Source organism: Zosterops lateralis (genome assembly GCF_965231275.1).
Source record: "Zosterops lateralis genome assembly, chromosome: 23".
Taxonomy (NCBI): Eukaryota; Metazoa; Chordata; class Aves; order Passeriformes; family Zosteropidae; genus Zosterops; species Zosterops lateralis.
The window spans coordinates 4,800,639-4,819,509 of NC_139783.1; the positions used below are offsets into that span (position 1 = coordinate 4,800,639).

General features: G+C 49.7%; 1 protein-coding gene across 1 annotated transcript in view; it reads left to right on the plus strand.

The window, feature by feature from the left end:
* Nucleotides 1–14,497: 14,497 nt before the first annotated feature.
* LOC310918350 (olfactory receptor 14J1-like) overlaps nucleotides 14,498–18,871 on the plus strand; it is a gene marked incomplete at both ends in the record, with an annotated part of 45,261 nt that continues 40,887 nt past the window's right edge. The window contains one exon of the mRNA XM_083877200.1: nucleotides 14,498–15,376. Within this exon, the coding sequence (XP_083733326.1) occupies nucleotides 14,498–15,376 (879 nt within the window). The remainder of the gene's footprint in view (nucleotides 15,377–18,871) is intronic.

Sequence of the window (18,871 nt, forward strand, 5' to 3'; positions counted from 1 at the left end):
GCTTATCCCTCCTGTCCCACTCTTGCAGGTTTCTACAACCAAACCTCATTTTTCATTATTTATGTCACCAAATCACAGGAGACCAAAGACAGCAGGACCCATCCATCCTGGCAGCATTCATCTTGGAAGAGCCCTTGCATAGATGGAATTTTGAAAGTGGGATTCCAGTTATGGCTGCAGACACCCCGATGAGAAGGGCAAGTGTTGTCCACAGGAAGGAAAGCACAGAGCCCCAGTGTTTCAGGGGCAAGTGAGAGGTGCACCTCAAAAGACTAAAGCCAGCCAGACCTGTCTTTATGTCAGCATTTATCAGGAAGCAATCTGGATATACAGAATTTTGGATCTAGAATCCCAGTTTTGGCCCTGGGCACCTGGGGGAGAATGACTGTTCTTTTCCACAGGAAGGAAAAGCACAAAGTCCAAGTGTTTAAGGGGAAGATGAGAGGTGGCTCCCCATGAGGACACAGGCAGCCTGACCTGTCTGTCCTGGTAGTGCTTGTCTGGGAGCAACCCTTGGATAGATGGGATTTTGGCAGTGGAATCCCAATTTCTGCCATGGGTATCTGGATGAGAACAACAGTTCTTTTCCATAGGCAGAAAAGCACAGAGCCCCAGTATTTCAAAGGCAGATGAGAGCCAGGCCTCGGGAAGCCAAGGCCAGTAAGACTTTTCAGTAATGGCAGATTTTGTCTGGAGGCAACCGTTGCATATAGAGAATTTTGGAGGTGGAATCCTAATTTCTGCCAGGAGGGGTGGGTCTTTTCCACAGCAAGAAAAGCCTGGAGCCCTGGTGTTTCAAAGGCAGATGAGAGCTGGACCTCAGGAAGCCAAGAGCAGCCAGACTTGTCAGTCATGGAAGCTTTTGTCTGGGAGCTACCCCAGGATGTTCAGAATGTGGGAGGTGGATTCCCCATTTTGGCCATGGACACCCGCAGGAGGAAGAGGACAGTTCTTTTCCACAGGAAGGAAAGCCCAGAGCCCCAGTGCTCCAGGGCCAGAGGAGAAGTGACCCTTGGGATGTGAACATCAGCTGGAACTGTAAGGCAGCCCCTGGGAGGGCAAACCAGCCAGATGTGTTCTGTGTTCCCTTGGTTTCATGGGGCCCTGTAGTGCCAACATGACTTGTGGTCCCATGAAGCCCCCAAGTGTCACAATGGCCCCTTTTTGGGGGGTTTTTAGGGCTGCACAGTGTCACTGTGGTCCTCTTAGTTCCACAAGGCCCTGCAGTGTCACAATGGCCCCTTGGTTCCCCAGAGTGTCCCAATCATCACAGAATGACAGAATCAGGTTGGAAAAGACCTTGGAGATCATCAAGTCCAACCAATGCCCTAAATACCACCTTGTCACCCAGACCACACCACTAAGTGCCCCTGGAGGGGGACAGTGACTCTGCCACCTCCCCCTGGCCAGCCCATTCCAATTCCCAATCCCCCTTTCTGTGAAGAACTTCTTCCTGTTTTCCAGCCTAAACCTCCCCTGGTGCAGCCCAAGGCTGTGTCTCCTTGTCCTGCCCTCCAGCAGATCCACCCTCACACCCAGCTTGGTGCCATCTGCAATTTGTTAATGCTGGACTCCATCCCCTCACCCAGATCATCCATGAAGATATTAAACAGGACTGGGCCCAACACACATCCCTGGGGACACCACCAGGGGCTGGACACCAACTGGATGCAGCACCATCCCCAGCACTCTCTGGGCCCAGCCTCCAGACAGTTCTTCATTCTCCAGCAAAGAGGGAACCTGCCCAAGCCGTGGGCTGCAGCTTTTCCAGGGAATGCTGTGGCTCACGGTGTCAAAGGCTTTGCTGAAGTCCAGGTAGACACATCCACAGCCTTTCCCACATCCACCAGGTGGGTCACCTGGGTATAAAGGGAGCTCAGGTTGGTCAGGCAGGACCTGCCCCTCCTAAACCCACGCTGGCTGGGTCTGATCCCTGGGCCATGCTGCAGGTGCCCTGTGATGGCACTCAAGGGGATCTGTTCCATTCCCTTGCCAGGCACCCAGGTCAGGCTGACAGGCCTGGAGTTCCCCACATCCTCCTGCCAGCCCTTCTTGGGGATGGGCTCGCATTGGCACCTCCAGTCCTCTGGGAGCTCCCCAGTGAGCCAGGACTGAGGAGAAATGATGGAGAGCAGCTGGGGGAGCTGATCTCTCAGTTCCCTCATTCCCCCAGGATGGATCCCATCTGATCCCATACACCTGTGAGCATCTGAGTGGCTCAGCAGGTCACCAGCTGCTTCCTCCTGGATTACAGGGGCTGTTCTGCTCCCTGTCCCCATCCACCAGCTCAGGAGGACACTTGTCCTGAGGACAACCTGTCTTAATGTTGAAAACTGAGGCAAAGAAGGTGTTCAGTACCTCAGCCTTCTCCTCATCTTTAGTTACTGTATTCCCCCTGCATTCAATAAAGAGTGCAGGTTGTCCTTGCCCCTTCTTTTGCCATTATTGAATTTATAATAACATTTTTATTATCATTGACAGAAGTGGCCAGATTAAGATCTAATTGGGCTTTCACATGCTTAATTTTCTTTCTCAGGACCTAATGACATCCTTAAACATTTCCTGGGCAGCCTTCCCCTCTTTCCAAAAATGATGCATCCTCTTTTTTTGCCCTGAGTTCCTGCCAAAGCTCCCCGTACATCTAGGCCAGTTTGTCCTCCTTGCCAGCTCATCTTTTGGCACACAGGCACAGCCTTGTGTTCCCAAGATCTCTTTCTTGAATTACATCAGTCCTTCCTGGACCCATTTGTTGAAGGGCTCCTTCCCTTAAAACAAGCAGTACTTGATTCAGTAGTCTCCAAATCAGCATCCTGAACAGGCCCAACTCTGCCCTCTGGAAGTCCAGTGTAGAAGTTTTGTTGATGCCACCTCCTTGTTTAACTGAATATTGAAAACTCGATTATTTCATGGTCACTGTGCCCCAGATGGCCCCGACCACCACGTCCCCCAGCAGCCCTTCTCTGTTTGTGAACAGCAGCAGACAGAGATTTCTTGGGAGTGGCAAGAGAAGGAAACCTCCCCAAAGTGCAGCTTGGAAGGTTCAGCCTGGAGGTGCAGAGAAAGAGAAGTCGCTCCCAGGGCAGAATTTTGGTGCAGGAGGTGTCTCCCTCAGAAACATGAGATACCCCAAAATCTCTTCAGGAACATGGAATATCCAAAATCTCCCTCAATAACAGGTTCCCCCTCCCTTCATCATCCCCAAATTTTGGCAGTCTCATTCCAGATCCCACGTCCCCAATCCCAACCCAAACCCATCCCATCCCTGCTGGACACTGAGACCCCCTTCCCAAGCCCTATTTCCCCCATTTCCCAGCTTCCAAACCACAACCCACCCGTCCTGCCCCACCCAATGCCCATCTCACCCCTCTTGATTTGTGGCACACTTTGCCCAGTCCCCTTCCAACCCATCCCACCCTGAGGAGCTCTGGAACAGAGTAATTGTGGGGTGGGATTGAGTAGTTTTCAGTGCCATTGAGTGGTTGTGAGGTGACAGATCAAACTCCCTTGTCCCTTTGAGTGCCAAGAAATGGAGAAAACCACACCAAATACCCCCCAAACCCCTAAATACTCCCATGTATCTCCCTGAATCCCAGATTCCCTGAAAACACTAGTAAAAAGTGAGGCTTTAGATGACTTTGGTAAGTTTATTGATTTTTATCAAAATTTTGTCTATTTTAAAGGGATGGAAATGAATCAAAAGAATATTAAGGACCACCAAACAAGAAGACCACCAGCCCAGTGTCTTCCCAATGCAGATAACAGGGAATGTGGGTCACCAGGGCTCTGCCCAACGTGGGTCATCTGACGGGGGATGAGGTTGGAGCAGGGCACGAAGCTCTTCCCACATTTGGGGCACTCACAGGGCTTCCCTTACTGATGGTTCCGTTGGTGTCGGGTCAAGTGAGAGCTCCTGGTGAAGCTCTTCCCACACTGGGGACACTCGTAGGGCCTCTCCCCAGTGTGGATGCGCCGGTGGGTGACGAGGGTGGAGTTGTGCTTGAAGCCCTTCCTGCAGTCGGGGCAGCGGAAGGGCCTCTCCTCTGTGTGAATGCGCTGGTGTGAGAGGAGATTGGAGCTGGTGTGAAACCTGTTCCTACACTGGGGACACTCATAGGGCCTCTCCCCAGTGTGGATCCTCTGGTGTCTGATCAGGTGGTCTCTCCGGCTGAAGCTCTTCCCACACTCCAAGCACTTGTGGGGCTTCTCCCCATCATGAAGCTGCTCATGGACCAGCTCAGAGCCCTGGCTGAAGCTCTGTCCACCTTCCTGGCACTGGGTGGGTCTTTCCTCCTCAGAGCCCCCTGGGATGGGTTTGGAGCTCCTCCTCCTGAGGGATATCTGGGGCTTTTCCTCCCTGTTGGATTCTTGTACTGTGGAGCGACTTAAAACTTCTTCTTCCACGAGGTTCTGCTGGAGGGATTTGTCTTCCCTGGTCTCCAACCTCAGCTCCTTGTCTGGAGGAGGAAGGACAAGGAGAGGATGGGATTTGCCTCCATCCCAGAGAAAAGGGGAAGGAGATCCCCTCAGTCCATCCCCAGCAGGACAGTGTTGGCAGCAGGGCTGTCCTGCAGCCGGGGGCCGTGCTGGGCTGGGAGATGGAGCAGGAGAGAGGGGGAAAGAGGCACTGACTTCCTCCTCACCTGCCTGGTTGTCCTGGGGCATCTTCCTCTTCATCGTAGACTAAATTAAAAAGCTAAAAATTAAAATAACAATTCAGTAGTAAAACAAAAAAACTACTAACAGAGTCAAAATACAACCTGACACCCAGTTAGTCAGGGTGTTCGTGTCTGCAGTCCTTTTGGAGTGACAGATGTGGTTTTCTTGAAGCAATGACCTTGTAGAAGGGTGTAGTTTTCCTCTGAAAGTCCAGTGCTGGTGCAGATGGGTCTGGTGCTCCTCTGGGAATCCAGTGGAAACAGGCTGCTTCTGGGGTGCTGAATGTCAGATTATATCCAGGTAGGAATGCTTGGCTCCTCCCTGTGGGTGGAGCATCTCACAATGGGATGATTTACTTTTATCAGTCATGCAGTGAGCATCAATGGCCCATTAACAGAAGATGAGCCCCTGGAGGGAGGATGGGTTGTGGAAGAGATAAAGAACACTGCCCCACCTGGTTTTAACAGATGGGAATGGAATACAAACTTTTGGTTCCATCTTGCATTGCAACCCAAGACTATTGATAAAATGCATATTCATGAAGACTATACACTTTTAAACATTCCTTTGTGTGCACATTTTCTGGGAATTCTTTGGCTTAGTTTGACCCCTGACCTCATCTTCCTAAAGTATGTGCCATAATGCAGATGTGATTTTGAGACTTTTGTGTTTTATTACCTCTCAAGGCCACCTGGTCTGTGGTTTGGCAGTTATTGATGGCCAAAGGGTCAGTGGTGGATTCCTCCTGGTTCTTTCTGTGTTATTTGCCTGGGGTTTTTTTCAATGTTATCATATCATGCAGACATTTTAGCCAACGTTTTTCTTTGAATCAACATTAGCCATTTCACTATTGTCAGTCAGTTACAGAAACACAGGCATCAGTCATTATTTCCCAACCATAGTCCCTTCTGCCAAGGTAATTAGCACATTTTAATTTTTTAATATTTATATAATCTGTTAAATAGTATATTTATATTATTTATATTTATATTTATGTTTATGATTATTGTCTTTATATTATGTATTTAGACTTTTATAATATACTCTATTTCAATATTTTGCAATACCATAAACTATAATACGTTTATCACACTGAAACATGCAATCTCCACAGGGATTAGGGTATTAACTGCTAAAGGGTGACAAATTAGACTATATCAAAAGCAGTTTAAAAGAGATTACAAACTGTACTGTGTCAAAATAATTTGCAAAAGGCAAGATATAAATGTGAAAGCCAAGAACTACACAGTTATTTCTAACAGGTCTCCTGGCCTAAAAGAACACCAGGACAGTGCTAAATGAGCAGATTGAAGGAATTACAAGGATGCATGCTAGGAGTACTGAGGACACATGAAAGGCTGTCTTTGTTTGAAAGACAGGGATCTGCTGGGGAGGGGCAGGGCCTCCCTAGAAATGGAGAATTCAAACCCCCTCCCTCCAAATTATTATAATGTAGAAAAGGAAAGGGGCTTTCAGGCAGAGGGATGAGGTTAAGAAGAACAGTTCTTTACTAGTATATATAACAAGGCAAACAAACAACAACAACTGCAGCATTAATAGCAAACACAACCAGGAACCTTGGGAGGCATTGTTTCACAAAGCCCAGGGCAGTCCAATCTCTTGGGACCCTGAGAGCACCAGGCTGGAAGAGTGGAAAAAATCCCGGGCTGGTGGATGGGATCAGAAGCTGTGCAGTGGCAGCTGGAATGGCAGGGATGTCCCAGCAGGGCAGGGCAGTGTGGGGTCACAGAGCAGCAAAAAGCCTCAAGGCAGCGCCAAAGAAACGGCGGCAGCGGGATGGGGCTGGCCCAGCAGGGCAGGGGGAGACGAGCTCAGAATTCCTGGGCACATGAGCAGGGGTTGGCAGATTTCACAGGACTGCACTTTGGTGCTGGCAGCAAACTCCTCCCACAGCAAGCAGCAGCCTGGCTGTCCTTTCCCTGACACCGAGAGCAAGAGAGAGAAGCTGCCCCCAGCCCTGTCCTTTTTCCTGCCCCAAAACTCATGTTATCTCCCCCTCCTGACTTTTGGCCATCTCTGTATTTTGGTCAAGCACCCATAATTACTCAGTACTTGGTCTCCTAGCAATTTATGGAGAAAAAAAATCAGTAAATAAAAAGGATCAAACTGAACCTCCAATACTCTCCTGCTCCAACTCCTACTTCAGGGAACTTGGGCTCTGTTTTGGTTTGAATAGACAGGTATGTGCCAAGGAAGACTGGAGTCTCCCTTGGAATGTAAGCCCCCTCTCCTCTTTTTCAAACTATTGTTAATTTGCAATTAAAGGGGTGTTAGGCAAAGATTTTGGGGATAGGTATAGCAGTTCTTTACTAGGGATATTAAAAATACAAATATTTTAGTAGAAAAGAATAAGCAAACAAACAAGCAAGGAATCTCAGAAAACAAACAAACAAACAAAAAAAGAAACAAAAACAAAACCAAAAAAACCCCTAAAACTAGACAGTCAGAAATACAACCTGACACCCTGTTAGTCAGGGCGTTGGAAACAGTCCAAAGTCAGCCCTCCTGGACTGGCAGAGGTGTCCTGTTGGAAGCAAAGACGGTCCTGTGGAGCCAGGGGTCCTGAAGTGGGTCCAGACTTCCTTTGGGAGTCCCGTGGGAACACCAGAGTGCCTGATGACACATGTGGATCTTTTTTATCTTGGTAGAAATGGTTTGCCTTCTGCTCTGTGGTAGAGCATCTCACAATCGGGTGATGAAATGTGTCATGCCATTGCTGAGCTTTAATGGTGCGTTAACAGAAGATATTCCCATGGGGGTAGTGAAAGACTGAGCAGAGATAAGAGATAATATCCCACCCGGTTTTTAACAGCTGGCTTGTTATCAGAGAAGGCAGTTACCCCCCCCTTCTGGAGTTACAACAGATAAGATAAAACCTCCCCAACCGAGCTTTGCGCCATCTCTTTGTTTTTGGTCAAGTACTTGTTAAGTATCCAACACTTAGTCTCCTTGCTAATTTATGGAGAAAAAAATTCTTTAAAGTAAAAAAGGAGCAAACCTCACCCCCAACAAGCAGCCAGACTGGCTCGGGCACCAGCCTGCACTTCCTCACTTTGGAGTTCTACAGTAGTTTTTACTTGTCTGATTGTCCTTGGGAGATATTCTTCTCTTTAATGCTTCATTGCCATGACTATCTGTGCATGCACTGAAGAGAAATGAACTCACTTTCTGGGGAAATGAGCAGCTGCAAGTTGAGGGTGTGAATTTGAGATGGTTGATAACTGGGTCTTGCAGGGCCTTGGGGCTGGCCATGGATTTTCCAGCAAAGGCTGCAAAGACACTGGAACAGACTTGTCTCTGGATTTCTCAGTCCCTGTGGATTGGTTTTCAAAACCTTTGGATGGATTGCTGAAAGTCTCTAGATGCTTGTTGAACTCCAGGAATTTTACCAGAGCAGACTTTCTTGATTGATTTTCCAACCTATACTCTGAATTTTGAATTTGAACCATTCAAGAACATAAAACTGAATTAAGGTTGTTGTGGGGTTTTTTCTTCCCATGCCCGTAAAGTTTCTTACCTTTGAGAACTTTATCAGTCTTCTGCAGGGGCATATGCTTGTCTCTGATGATTTTGCAGTTTTCTTCCTCAGTACTGTTTTCATTACATGACTTTTATCAGTGTTTTATCAATATTAAACATCTGAACAGTGTATTTCAGATGAATACATCACAGCCCATAATCAGCCTCAAAGATTTTCCAGATTATCTGAAGGGGATATAGCTAAGATAAAGGTGTCAAATACCACAGTCACTTAGAGCTTGATCTCTCAAAGTCCTCATCAGCATTTTTTAAACAGTATCCTTTTCCATCTCCTTTCATGTAAGAAAGGTCTCATTCCTGCCATCACGGTGTCCCACAATTAAAACCCCACAGCTCTGTTTAGTACCTGTAGGTAGTTGAATTGCACTGTTTCCTTTGAAACCAGGTACGTGTTTGGGCTGCAGCCCTTGAAAGTATTCCTGATTGCAACATAATTTTGTGTGTCACAGGAGGTTATTGCTGCTGGGAGGCTCTGTGCTGATCTTTTGGAGAAGATAAATAATATTGAAGGATAAATCCAATGGAAAGCTAAGACAACAGAGTCATTGAAAGTTTTACAGGTCTTAGTTTTGTCAGTTTTCCCTTCCTTTAATTTTTTTAAAAGTAATTGTAATTTAAAGAGAAAGTCTGTTTTTCAGCAAAAAATTATTTGGAAGTTTAGTGGGCCATTCATTCACTCCAAATCTGGTACCAGTTCTTTTGACTCCATGATGACTCAGAAAATTTACAGTCATTCCTTTTGAACTTTTTCTTACCTCTTATCTTATCTTTTTCTTATCAGTGGTAGTGCTGATAAAATTTAAAGGCTATGGTTTCAGCAGAAAAACGCCTTTTTATAGATCATCAGATTATTTTCATTGTGGGAAAGAGGTATTAATTGGAAATAGATTCTCTTAGGGAAGGTAAGATTTTCTATTTTGAGGTGATGTGTTGAAATATATTCATGGAAAAATTTGACCCATTTATCTCCATCTGGTTTTAGGGGGAAGATGTGCAGGCTCTGAAGAGCAGCATTTGATGTCCTTGAGTTGGGGAACTCCAAACCCAAGGTATCTGTTTGGGAAAACGTTGATTTCTGTAGAGCTGGTACTAAAGTTGGGGCCAGAGCTGGGAAGTGTGGCTCCCAGCCCAGAGCCATCATCTCCATAAAACCACTCCTCCAAAGTCCTGGCATATTTTGGGATAGCCTGCAGCTCAATAGTGAAAATCTAAGTCTTGTATAAAGAACAGAGAGGGAAAAGGGGAAAAAAGCGTCAAAAGAAAGTAATTTGCATGTCTTGGGAGCAGAGAAATCATTTCAGTGAGCCCTCTCTGACAGAGAGTTTTGGAAAACTGGCACAGAGTTTTAAATTCACTGCAGGGAAAAAGCCAACTCCATGCTCAGGCCATGATATTTATCAAAAGCAAGTCTGTGACTGCAGGAACTCTCCTGCACAGAGGAATCCTGCAGGGCCAGCTGCTCTCCGGAAGGAGCCTGTGAGCTCCATCAGCCTTTTTGTCAAGCAGGGGCCAAGTCCCAAGTGTAGCAAGTGACTGAAAGATCCTGCCCAACCCCTGCCCAGGTGACCCAAGGTGAAGGGAGGGAGACCCCAGAGCCTTTTGGGGACACCTGGGACCCCCTGAAATCCCTTTGAGAGACCCCAGACTCTTTTGGGGACACTTGGGAACCCCCGGACCCATTTGGGGAGCCCCAGGACCCCCCTGGGACACCCCCAAAACTCTCTTGGGACCCACCCAAACTCCTTTAGGCCCCCCTTGGGACACCCCCAGACCCATTTGGGGAACCTCCTGGGGGCCCCAGACCTTTATGGGGACACGTGGGCACCCCTAGGTTCTCCTGGTATCCCCCCAGACTCATTTGGGACACCCTTGACACCCCAGACCCATTGGGGGTGCCTGGGACTCCTCCACACCCATTTGGGGAGCACTTTGGGACCCCCCAAACTCCTCAGAGACCCCTTGGGACACCCCAAGACCCATTTCGGACTCCTCTGAGATCCCAGACCCATTTGGGGACTCCCAAAAACTCTCTGGAACCCTTTGGGACCCTGTCCCAGACCCATGTGGGGACACCTGGGACACACTTGGACGCCCAGACCCATTTGGGGACCCCCAGAGACCCTCAGACCCACTTGAAGATGCTCCAGGACCCACCTGGGACACCCCCAGACCCATTTGGTAACCTTTAGAACGCCCCAAAATGCCCTGGGGACACCACCCAGGCCCATTTCTGCCCCTCCCCCTCCCTTTCTCCACCCTCCCAGACCCCCCTGGGTAACTTAGGGGATATTTTCAGGTTATTTTGGAGATATTTTGGAGTAAATTTAAGGAATGTTTTGGGGTAATTTTGGCAATATTCTGGGACTATTTCTAGCTAATTTTGGCCTATTTCTGAGGTAATTTTTCTGAGATTTTGAGGATAATTTGGGGTAATTATGGGGATGTTTTGGGGTAATTTGGGGTTAATCTTGGTGTAGTTTTTTGGATATTTTGGGGTAATTTTGGGGATGTTTTGGTGATATTTTGGGCTAATTCTCGTGTGATTTTGTGGTAGTTTTAGGGGATGTTTTGTGGTAAATTTGGGGTAGTTTTGGCTTTTTGAGAGTACACATTTTGATGATATTTTGTGGTAATTTTTGTGTAATTTTGTGGATATTTTGTGGTAATTTGGAGACAGGTGAGAGAAAATTCCCCAGGAATTTTCCGAAAAAATTCCCAAAAATCTGCGGGGGAGGTTGCCTAAAATGTACCTGAAATATTCCAAAAAAGTTCCAAAAAATGTGTGGGGAATGTTTCTCTAATCCCCCAAAACCCATCTCTGTGTGCTCAGCCTGTGCTCAGCACCCGGCCCCAGCAGTGTCCCAGTGCCAGCCTCTGTGGCATCGGTCCCCACAAGGGCTTTCCATGGCAATGGCCAGGCCAGGTGACCCAGGTGTGGTGTCCCAGGGAGGGCTGCCATGGAAACAGTGGCCAGCCCTGACCCTTTCTGTCTGCCTGAGCTGCCTTTGGCCCTGGCAGTGGCGTTTGCTGCTGGTCCCGCGGCGCCTGAGCAGCCAGCGCGGCACAGGGCAGGTGGCCATGGCACAGCCCCCAGCAAGGGATCCCCTCTGCCTCTGGGCACTGACACCAGCCCTGAGCAAGGGGCCCAGGCAGTGGGCTCAGGGCAGTGCCCGTGGCCACAGCCCCTTGCCATGGCCCAGGCCAGCTTGGCATGATGATCCACCCTCACTCCTGGCCCAGGCCAGCCCTGCACTGCCCTTCCCCACTGCCTGTCTGCACACAAGCACTTCCAGGCCTCTCTGCATTTCCCTTCCCTCACTCTGGGCTCACTCACACACCTCCCAACAACCCACCTGCAGCTTGGAGCTGCAAGGAGTTCAAAGCTTGTCTGGCCTTCAGCAGTTGGTCTAATTCTGCCTTCAGCCAACTTTGGATTTGTGTTTCTTGCAGAACTTCCTGTGTGTCTGAAACATTCCTTGCATGGTTCTGCCTTGGGGAAGGGGAACCTCCTTGGTGGCACCTTGGGCTTGGCACACACACTTGAGGAGTGTGTTTGTTTTCAATGGGGAAACTCAGAAGTTTTAGACTGCTTCAAAAAATAACAGAAGAAAACCCCTATGTTGGCTGAGTACAGCCATTTCTGCAAGCAAAGCAGGTCCCAGGTGAGTGAGGAGAGACAGGATGGGGTTGAGGAATGTGGAGCAAGGCTGTCCACACTGAGCCAGAGCTCAAGGCACAGCCTCTCTGACCAAAGCAGACCTCCTTGGGAGAGACTCTGGGTTAATATCAATCACAGAGTGCTGCAGTCACCTTTTCTCTAAAGACAAAAATAGACCCTTGAAAATAGGAATGTGGGTTTATTAGAAACTCTTTGAAAGCTTCCTCAATAACTCTAGGAAAAATGACTTCCTAATGAACTGCAGCAGACCAGAGGGAAATCAAGGCACAGCCATGGTTTGTCAGGACTTGTTTGATCCTAATGAGCCCCGTGGTGCATTTGGTGCTGAGCCCTGGAACCTCAGGGCCTGAGAGGAGATTGCACAAACCTTTCCAGGAGTCAAAGTCAGAAGAAACACCCAAAGTGTCTGGAAGCATTAATGAGTCCCACTGAGGTCCATCCCCAACATAGGCCTCTCATGGAGTTCTTGGAGGAAAGAATTGGAGGCCAGGATTGCACAAAAACTTCTCAGAGACTCAGTGTAGAGATGAAAATCCAAAATACCTTTAAAACCTTGAGTATCTTAAAGCATGAATGAGCCCCACTGAGTGTCAATGCAAAGCTCCAAAGGGACTCGTTAAAGCAGATAATTGGAGGCCAATTATCACACACAGCACTCAGACTCAGTGTCAAAAAGTAGTTCCTTAATAAACTTTGAGTTCTGTGAAGTGCTAATGAGCCCCACTGAGTGTTGTTACTGACTCAGAATCCCAAGGGACTTGTTAAAGTAGATAATTGGGGCCATGATTGCACAAACTTCTCATCGAGTCAGTTTTTAAAAGGGAAACTCCAAGTACCTTAAAATAACTAAAGTATCTTGAAGCATTACTGAGCCCCACTGAGTGTCATTACTGACAAAGCCTCACAAGGGAGTAATTACAGCAGATAATTGGATTGCACAAACTTCTCAGAGATTCCAAGGCAAAAGCAAAACCCAAAGTCCTTTGAAGAACCTGCAGTCCCTGGGAGCATTAAGGAGCCCCCCAGGGCCATTCCTGACCAAGGCTCCCCAGGGACTCCTTCCAGCAGATCCTTGAGGCCACTGGGATGGGAGGGGGATGCTGAGGGCAGGACAGGGGGCTGACAGTGCCCAGCCTTGCTGGGGCTGTGCCAGGAGGCCCCAGGGCCTCAGGACAAGGTGTCTGCTCACAGCCCTTGGTGGCACAGAGGCTGCTGTGCCCCAGGACATCAGGACTTGGCTTCTCTTTGTCCCCACCTGTCATCACTGCCTGCAGTTCTCTGCTCTGCCTGGGGCCTGGGGACACTTTCTCTCTCATGTCCCTCAGTGGGACCCATTAAAACTTCCAGAAACTTTGGAGTTGGATTCTGACCTGTAGATCTGGAGAGGTTTCTTCATCTCCCTCTCAGGGACTGATGTTCAGGGCCTCAGCAGAAGCCCCAAGAGGGTCATTAAAGTCCTTCTGCTGTGTCTCTGCTGCTGAGATGGGCCGGGCTCCTGGCACAGAGGCAGCTCCTGGCAACCAAGAAGAGCTTAAAACCACATTTCTCTTGATGAGCAGCTCTTCTCCCAGCCCAGCAGGGCTGGGGCACTGCCTGCAGCCACCCTGGGCACAGCACACAGGCACAGAGACCTTCAATCACTCAGGGCTGAGAAGGGGCTGACAAGTGCCTGGGGGAGAATCACTCCCAGCCCTTGGCACAGGAACCTCTGGCTGCAGGACAATGCAGCTGCAGCTCCTGCAGTCCTCTCCTAAAGCTGGAACATGCCAATGCCTACAGACTCTGTGAGTACATTCTCTGCTTCTCTCCTGTGTAGAGCAGCCAGGGGTGCCCAGGGCTGTCCTGCAGAGCAGGGCCCTGCAGCCCAGGGCGCTGTGCTGGGGCAGGGACTCTGCTGCCTGCCAGGGACAGCTCTCAGCCAGCCCTGGGAGCTGCTCCCAGCACTGGGGGACAAGATCTGGGTGGAAGGAGACATAGCTGGTGAGTTGTGGAAGTGTTCTTCTTGTGTGGTGAAGATGTTGAATTGTTCAGGACTGCTCCCACCATGACATTTAACTGCAGAACATTTCCAAGCAGATTATACAGGGAGCAAAGCGAGGCAGGGGCTGGAAAAATGGGGAACTCTTGCATGTTAATCTACATCTCTGGGTAGCCTGCATGGGAAATTGCACACAGATATTAATCTCTCTGTCCAGGTTGAGAAAAATAACACATTTTTCTCTCAGATCTTACTAAACCAGGCAGTGACAGGAATCACAGAGTGTCCCTTGCAGGCAGCACCAGTGTTGATTTCCCAGCCTCCTCAGGGTTGCTCTGATGTTGCCATCAGAGCCTGCAGAGCCAGAGCTGCCCCTGGGCAGTGCCTGAGCTGGGAGGGCTCTGCAGGGCAGAGCTGAGCCCCCAGGGCTGGGCTGGGCTCTGGCAGCACTGGCAGGGCCCAGCCCTGGGCACAGGGAAGCAGCTGCAGGCAGGGACAGCTCCAGGCAGCAGAGCCCTGGGCAGGCAGTGGGGGGAAATTGTGCTGGGATATTGAAAGTCTTGTCTTAACTGAACTATTCCATGATTACTCTTTTTACAGATCCCCATGCCAAGACACCACAAATGTCCAACAGCAGCTCCATCAGCCACTTCCTCCTGCTGGCATTGGCAGACACGAGGCAGCTGCAGCTCCTGCACTTCTGCCTCTTCCTGGGCATCTCCCTGGCTGCCCTCCTGGCCAACGGCCTCGTCATCAGCGCCGCAGCCTGCGGCCACCACCTGCACAGCCCCATGTTCTTCTTCCTGCTCCACCTGGCCCTCAGTGACCTGGGCTGCATCTGCACCACTGTCCCCAAAGCCATGCACAATTCCCTCTGGGACACCAGGGACATCTCCTACACAGGATGTGCTGCTCAGCTCTTTTTCTTTCTGTTCTTCATGTCAGCAGAGTTTTCCCTCCTGACCATCATGTGCTACGACCGCTACGTGTCCATCTGCAAACCCCTGCACTACGGGACCCTCCTGGGCAGCAGAGCTTGTGCCCACATGGCAGCAGCTGCCTGGGCCAGTGCCTTTCTCAATGCTCTCCTGCACACAACCAGTACATTTTCCCTGCCCCTGTGCCATGGCAATGCCCTGGGCCAGTTCTTCTGTGAAATCCCCCCGATCCTCAAGCTCTCCTGCTCCAAATCTTATCTCAGGGAACTTGCGCTCATTGCTGTTAGTGCCTGTTTATTATTTGGCTGTTTTGTGTTCATTGTTTTCTCCTATGTGCAGATCTTCAGGGCTGTGCTGAGGATCCCCTCTGAGCAGGGACGGCACAAAGCCTTTTCCACCTGCCTCCCTCACCTGGCCGTGGTCTCCCTGTTCCTCAGCACTATCGTGTTTGCTCACCTGAAGCCTCCCTCCATCTCATCCCCATCCCTGGATCTGGCCCTGTCAGTTCTGTACTCGGTGGTGCCTCCAGCCCTGAACCCCCTCATCTACAGCCTGAGGAACCAGGAGCTCCAGGCTGCAGTGTGGACACTGATGACTGGATGTTTTCAGAACTATTAAACTGCTGGCCAATTTCTGAAAATCACTTGTAATAAAATTAATCTTTGATATTTCTTGTTTGTTTGGTTGTGGGTTTTCTTCCAGCATTTGGTATTTTTAATCTTATCAACAAAGAAATGTCGTTGTTTGTATCTGTTCTAATTTTGATTCTCTCCATCTTCCTTGCAGCCACAGTCTGTGTCAATGAGGGACTGCTCTCTTGGTGTCTTTAAAAGAACTCAAGGATCTCCCAGCCAAGTTTTCTGCAGAGATCCCCTTTTGTTCTCTTCTTTGCAGCTGCAGCAGCACGGTCTGTGTGCAGAGCTGGGGGCAGATCAGGGCTGGCACAGCAGCTGTGCCCAGGAGCAGCAGCCCTTGGTGCTGCCAGTGCTGCTGCCGTGGCCCTGCCCCGCTGCCCTCCTGGCCCTGGTGTTGCTGTAGGGCCTGAGGGCTCTCGGGGCCGGGCACAGGGCTGGGGGTGGCAGTGCCGGGGCTGCAGCAGGGACAGGCCATGGGCACTGCTGGGGCAGCGCTGACGCCTCAAGGCAGGGCCTGGGGGCTCCAGGCTCCTTGCCCAGGCTCTCTCCAGAACACGCCCAGGCCAATGCTCAGCACAGAAAAGCCCTGGGAGCAGCCCCAGGCTGGCCCTGGGCAGGCTAGGGGCAAACAGCAGGGCTGGGGCTCTGCAAGGGCCCTGGGGGAGACGGGAAGGAGCAGCAGAGCAGGGGCTGATCCATCCCCACTGCGCTGGACACCCCAGGGCAGCGTCCCAGAGCGTCCTCATGCACCTGCCAACAACATCCCCCCTGGGCAGCCCTGGCCTCTCCCCCAGCTCACACAGGGGCCGCATCCTTGCAGGCACAGACACGGCAGCACTGCCTCAGGAGCCCCTGTTTGCACTGCCCGGAGCAGGCCTCAGCACCCCCATGCTGTTGGGGTGGGGAGATGAACCTGAGGGAGCACAAATGCCATCAGCCCCTGGGGCCAGGAAGGGCTGGGCCACAGCAGGGAAACCATTCAGCTTTGTCGTGGCCTCTCAAGTCACACAGAGAGTTTGTTCCCATCAGCTCTGAGTTTCCTGTGCCACTGCAGACGTTGTTGCTCAGAGCCAGGGCTGCCTGGCAGCCACCCCCAAACTGCCCTCAACATTTCCTTTGCTTCACCTTGGCTTTCTTTCCTCTTCCTGCTACAAATTTCTTCCTCTTGCCCACCCCTGTTCCCTCCCCTGCAAACAGCCCATCCCTGGTTGCCCTTTCCTCTCTGGCCCCACTCCCCATTGCAGTTCCTGAGTTGGCACCATGGGAACGTCCCTTGGGGAGCAGGATCATCCTCCAAGGGCTTCAGGAATTGTCTGCAGGCTCCTGCAGTGCCTGGGGCTGCTCCCTGTCCAGAGGCACCCCAGGCCAGGGGGGCACATCTGGGCTGCTGTGTCTGGCTGTGGGGCTCCTGTTGTGGGCCATGAGGAGGAGCTGCAGAGGCTCTGCAGGACTGACAGGATGGGCTTTGGGGCTGTCAGGAGAAGCTGAGGGACCTGGGCTGCTGCACCTTCTGAAGAGGAGGCCCAGGCCTCATCCTGACACTGCTGCAAGGCTGCTTTCAGAGAATCACACAATCAGCAAGGCTGGAAATGACCTTGGACATCATCAAGTCCAAGCTGTGCCCTGACACTGCCTTGTCTCCCCTGAGCCTCCTCTTGTCCAGGAGAAAGAAGCCCAGCTCCCTCAGCTGCTCCTCACAAGACTTGTGTTCCAGAGCCCTCCCCAGCCTTGTTCCCTTCTCTGGACACGCTCCAGCCCCTCCATGTTGTTCCTAAATTGGGGGGCCCAGAACTGGACACAGCACTCGAGGTGCTGCCTCAAGCAGTGCCCAGCACAGGGGAAGAATCTCTGCCCTGCTCCTGCTGGCCACACTGTTCCTGATCCATAGGAGTGCCAGGGCTTGGATGAGGGACATGGTGGGCAGGGCCTGGGGACAAAGTCGAATTTCTGTCAGCCATGAAGGGTGTCTTGGGTTTTCTAACAAAACAAACAAACAAATAAACAAACAAACAAAAAACAAACATGAAAGAAAAAAAGTTTATTCTATTCCATCTTTTGAAACCTTGTTTGTTGAGGTGTTTTTCTTTATCTGTTGTATCTCCAGGAGGGAGGGTGCAAGTGCCTTTCTGATAACAAGCCAGCTGTTAAAACCGGGTGGGGCATTGATTCTTATCTCTGTTCACCCTCCCATTACCTCCATGGGGATCTCTTCTGTTAATGGGCCATTACAGCTCAGCAATGACAGTTAAAAAATATTTGTGGGATATTTTTCAGATATTTTGGTACCAGTGTAGGGATATTTGGGAATAGTTTGGGAATGTTTGTTCTTGGAGTATTTTGGGGACATTTTGAGAAGATTCCTTAATTATTTTAGGAACATTTCACAGACATTTTAGAAATGTTCTGTGATTTTTTTGGGGGGAATTAGGAATGTTTGGGGGATATTTTGATGAAGTTGTGGGCATATTTCAGGGACATTTCAGGAATGTTTTGGGAATATCCCAGAAATATTTTGGGAACATTTTTGGGATATTTCAGGGATATTTTGAGGATATTTTGGAGATGATTTGAGAAGATTCTGGGAATATTTCACGAATATTTCAGAGACATTTCAGAAGCAGTCCACTCACATTATTGGGAATTTTTGGGGAACATTTTGAGGATATTTTAGATACACTCCATGAACACTTCTGGGAATTTTTTGGGAATATTTCAAGGGATTTTAGAAAGACTCCATGCACATATTTGGGAATATTTTTTGAGAGTGTTTCAGGGGATTTTAGAAACATGCTTGCACATTTTTTGCAATATTCTGGGAACATGTTAGGGGATTATAGAAACATTCCCCAAACATTTTTTGGATTTTTTTCTGGAATATTTCAGGGACATTTTAGGCACCAACCCCGCACATTTTTGGAAAAGTTTTGGGAACCTTCTCGGGGAATTTTCTCTCACCTGTCTCCAAATTACCCCAAAATATCCACAAAATTACCCCAAATTATCCCCAAAATCTCAGCAAATATACCTCAGAATTAGACCAAATTAGCTCAAATTTGACCCAAAATATTGCCAAAATTACTCCAAAATATGCCTCAAATTTACTATAAAATATCTCCAAAATAACCTCAAAATACCCCCTAAGTTACCCAGGGGGTTCTGGGAAGACGGGGAAAGGAAGGGGGAGGGGGAAAAATGGGACTAGGGGTGGCACAAGGGGATATGGGGGGATCTCAAGGTTTCCAAATATGTCTGGGGGTGTCCCAGGAGGGTCCTGGAGCATCCCCAAATGGGTCTGGGGTCTCTGGGGGCCCCCAAATGGGTCTGGGGGTGTCCCAAGGGGGTCCCAGAGGAGTTGTGGGGGGTCAAAAAGGGCTCCCCAAATGGGACTGGGGGAGTCCCAGGTGCCCCCAATGGGTCTGGGGTC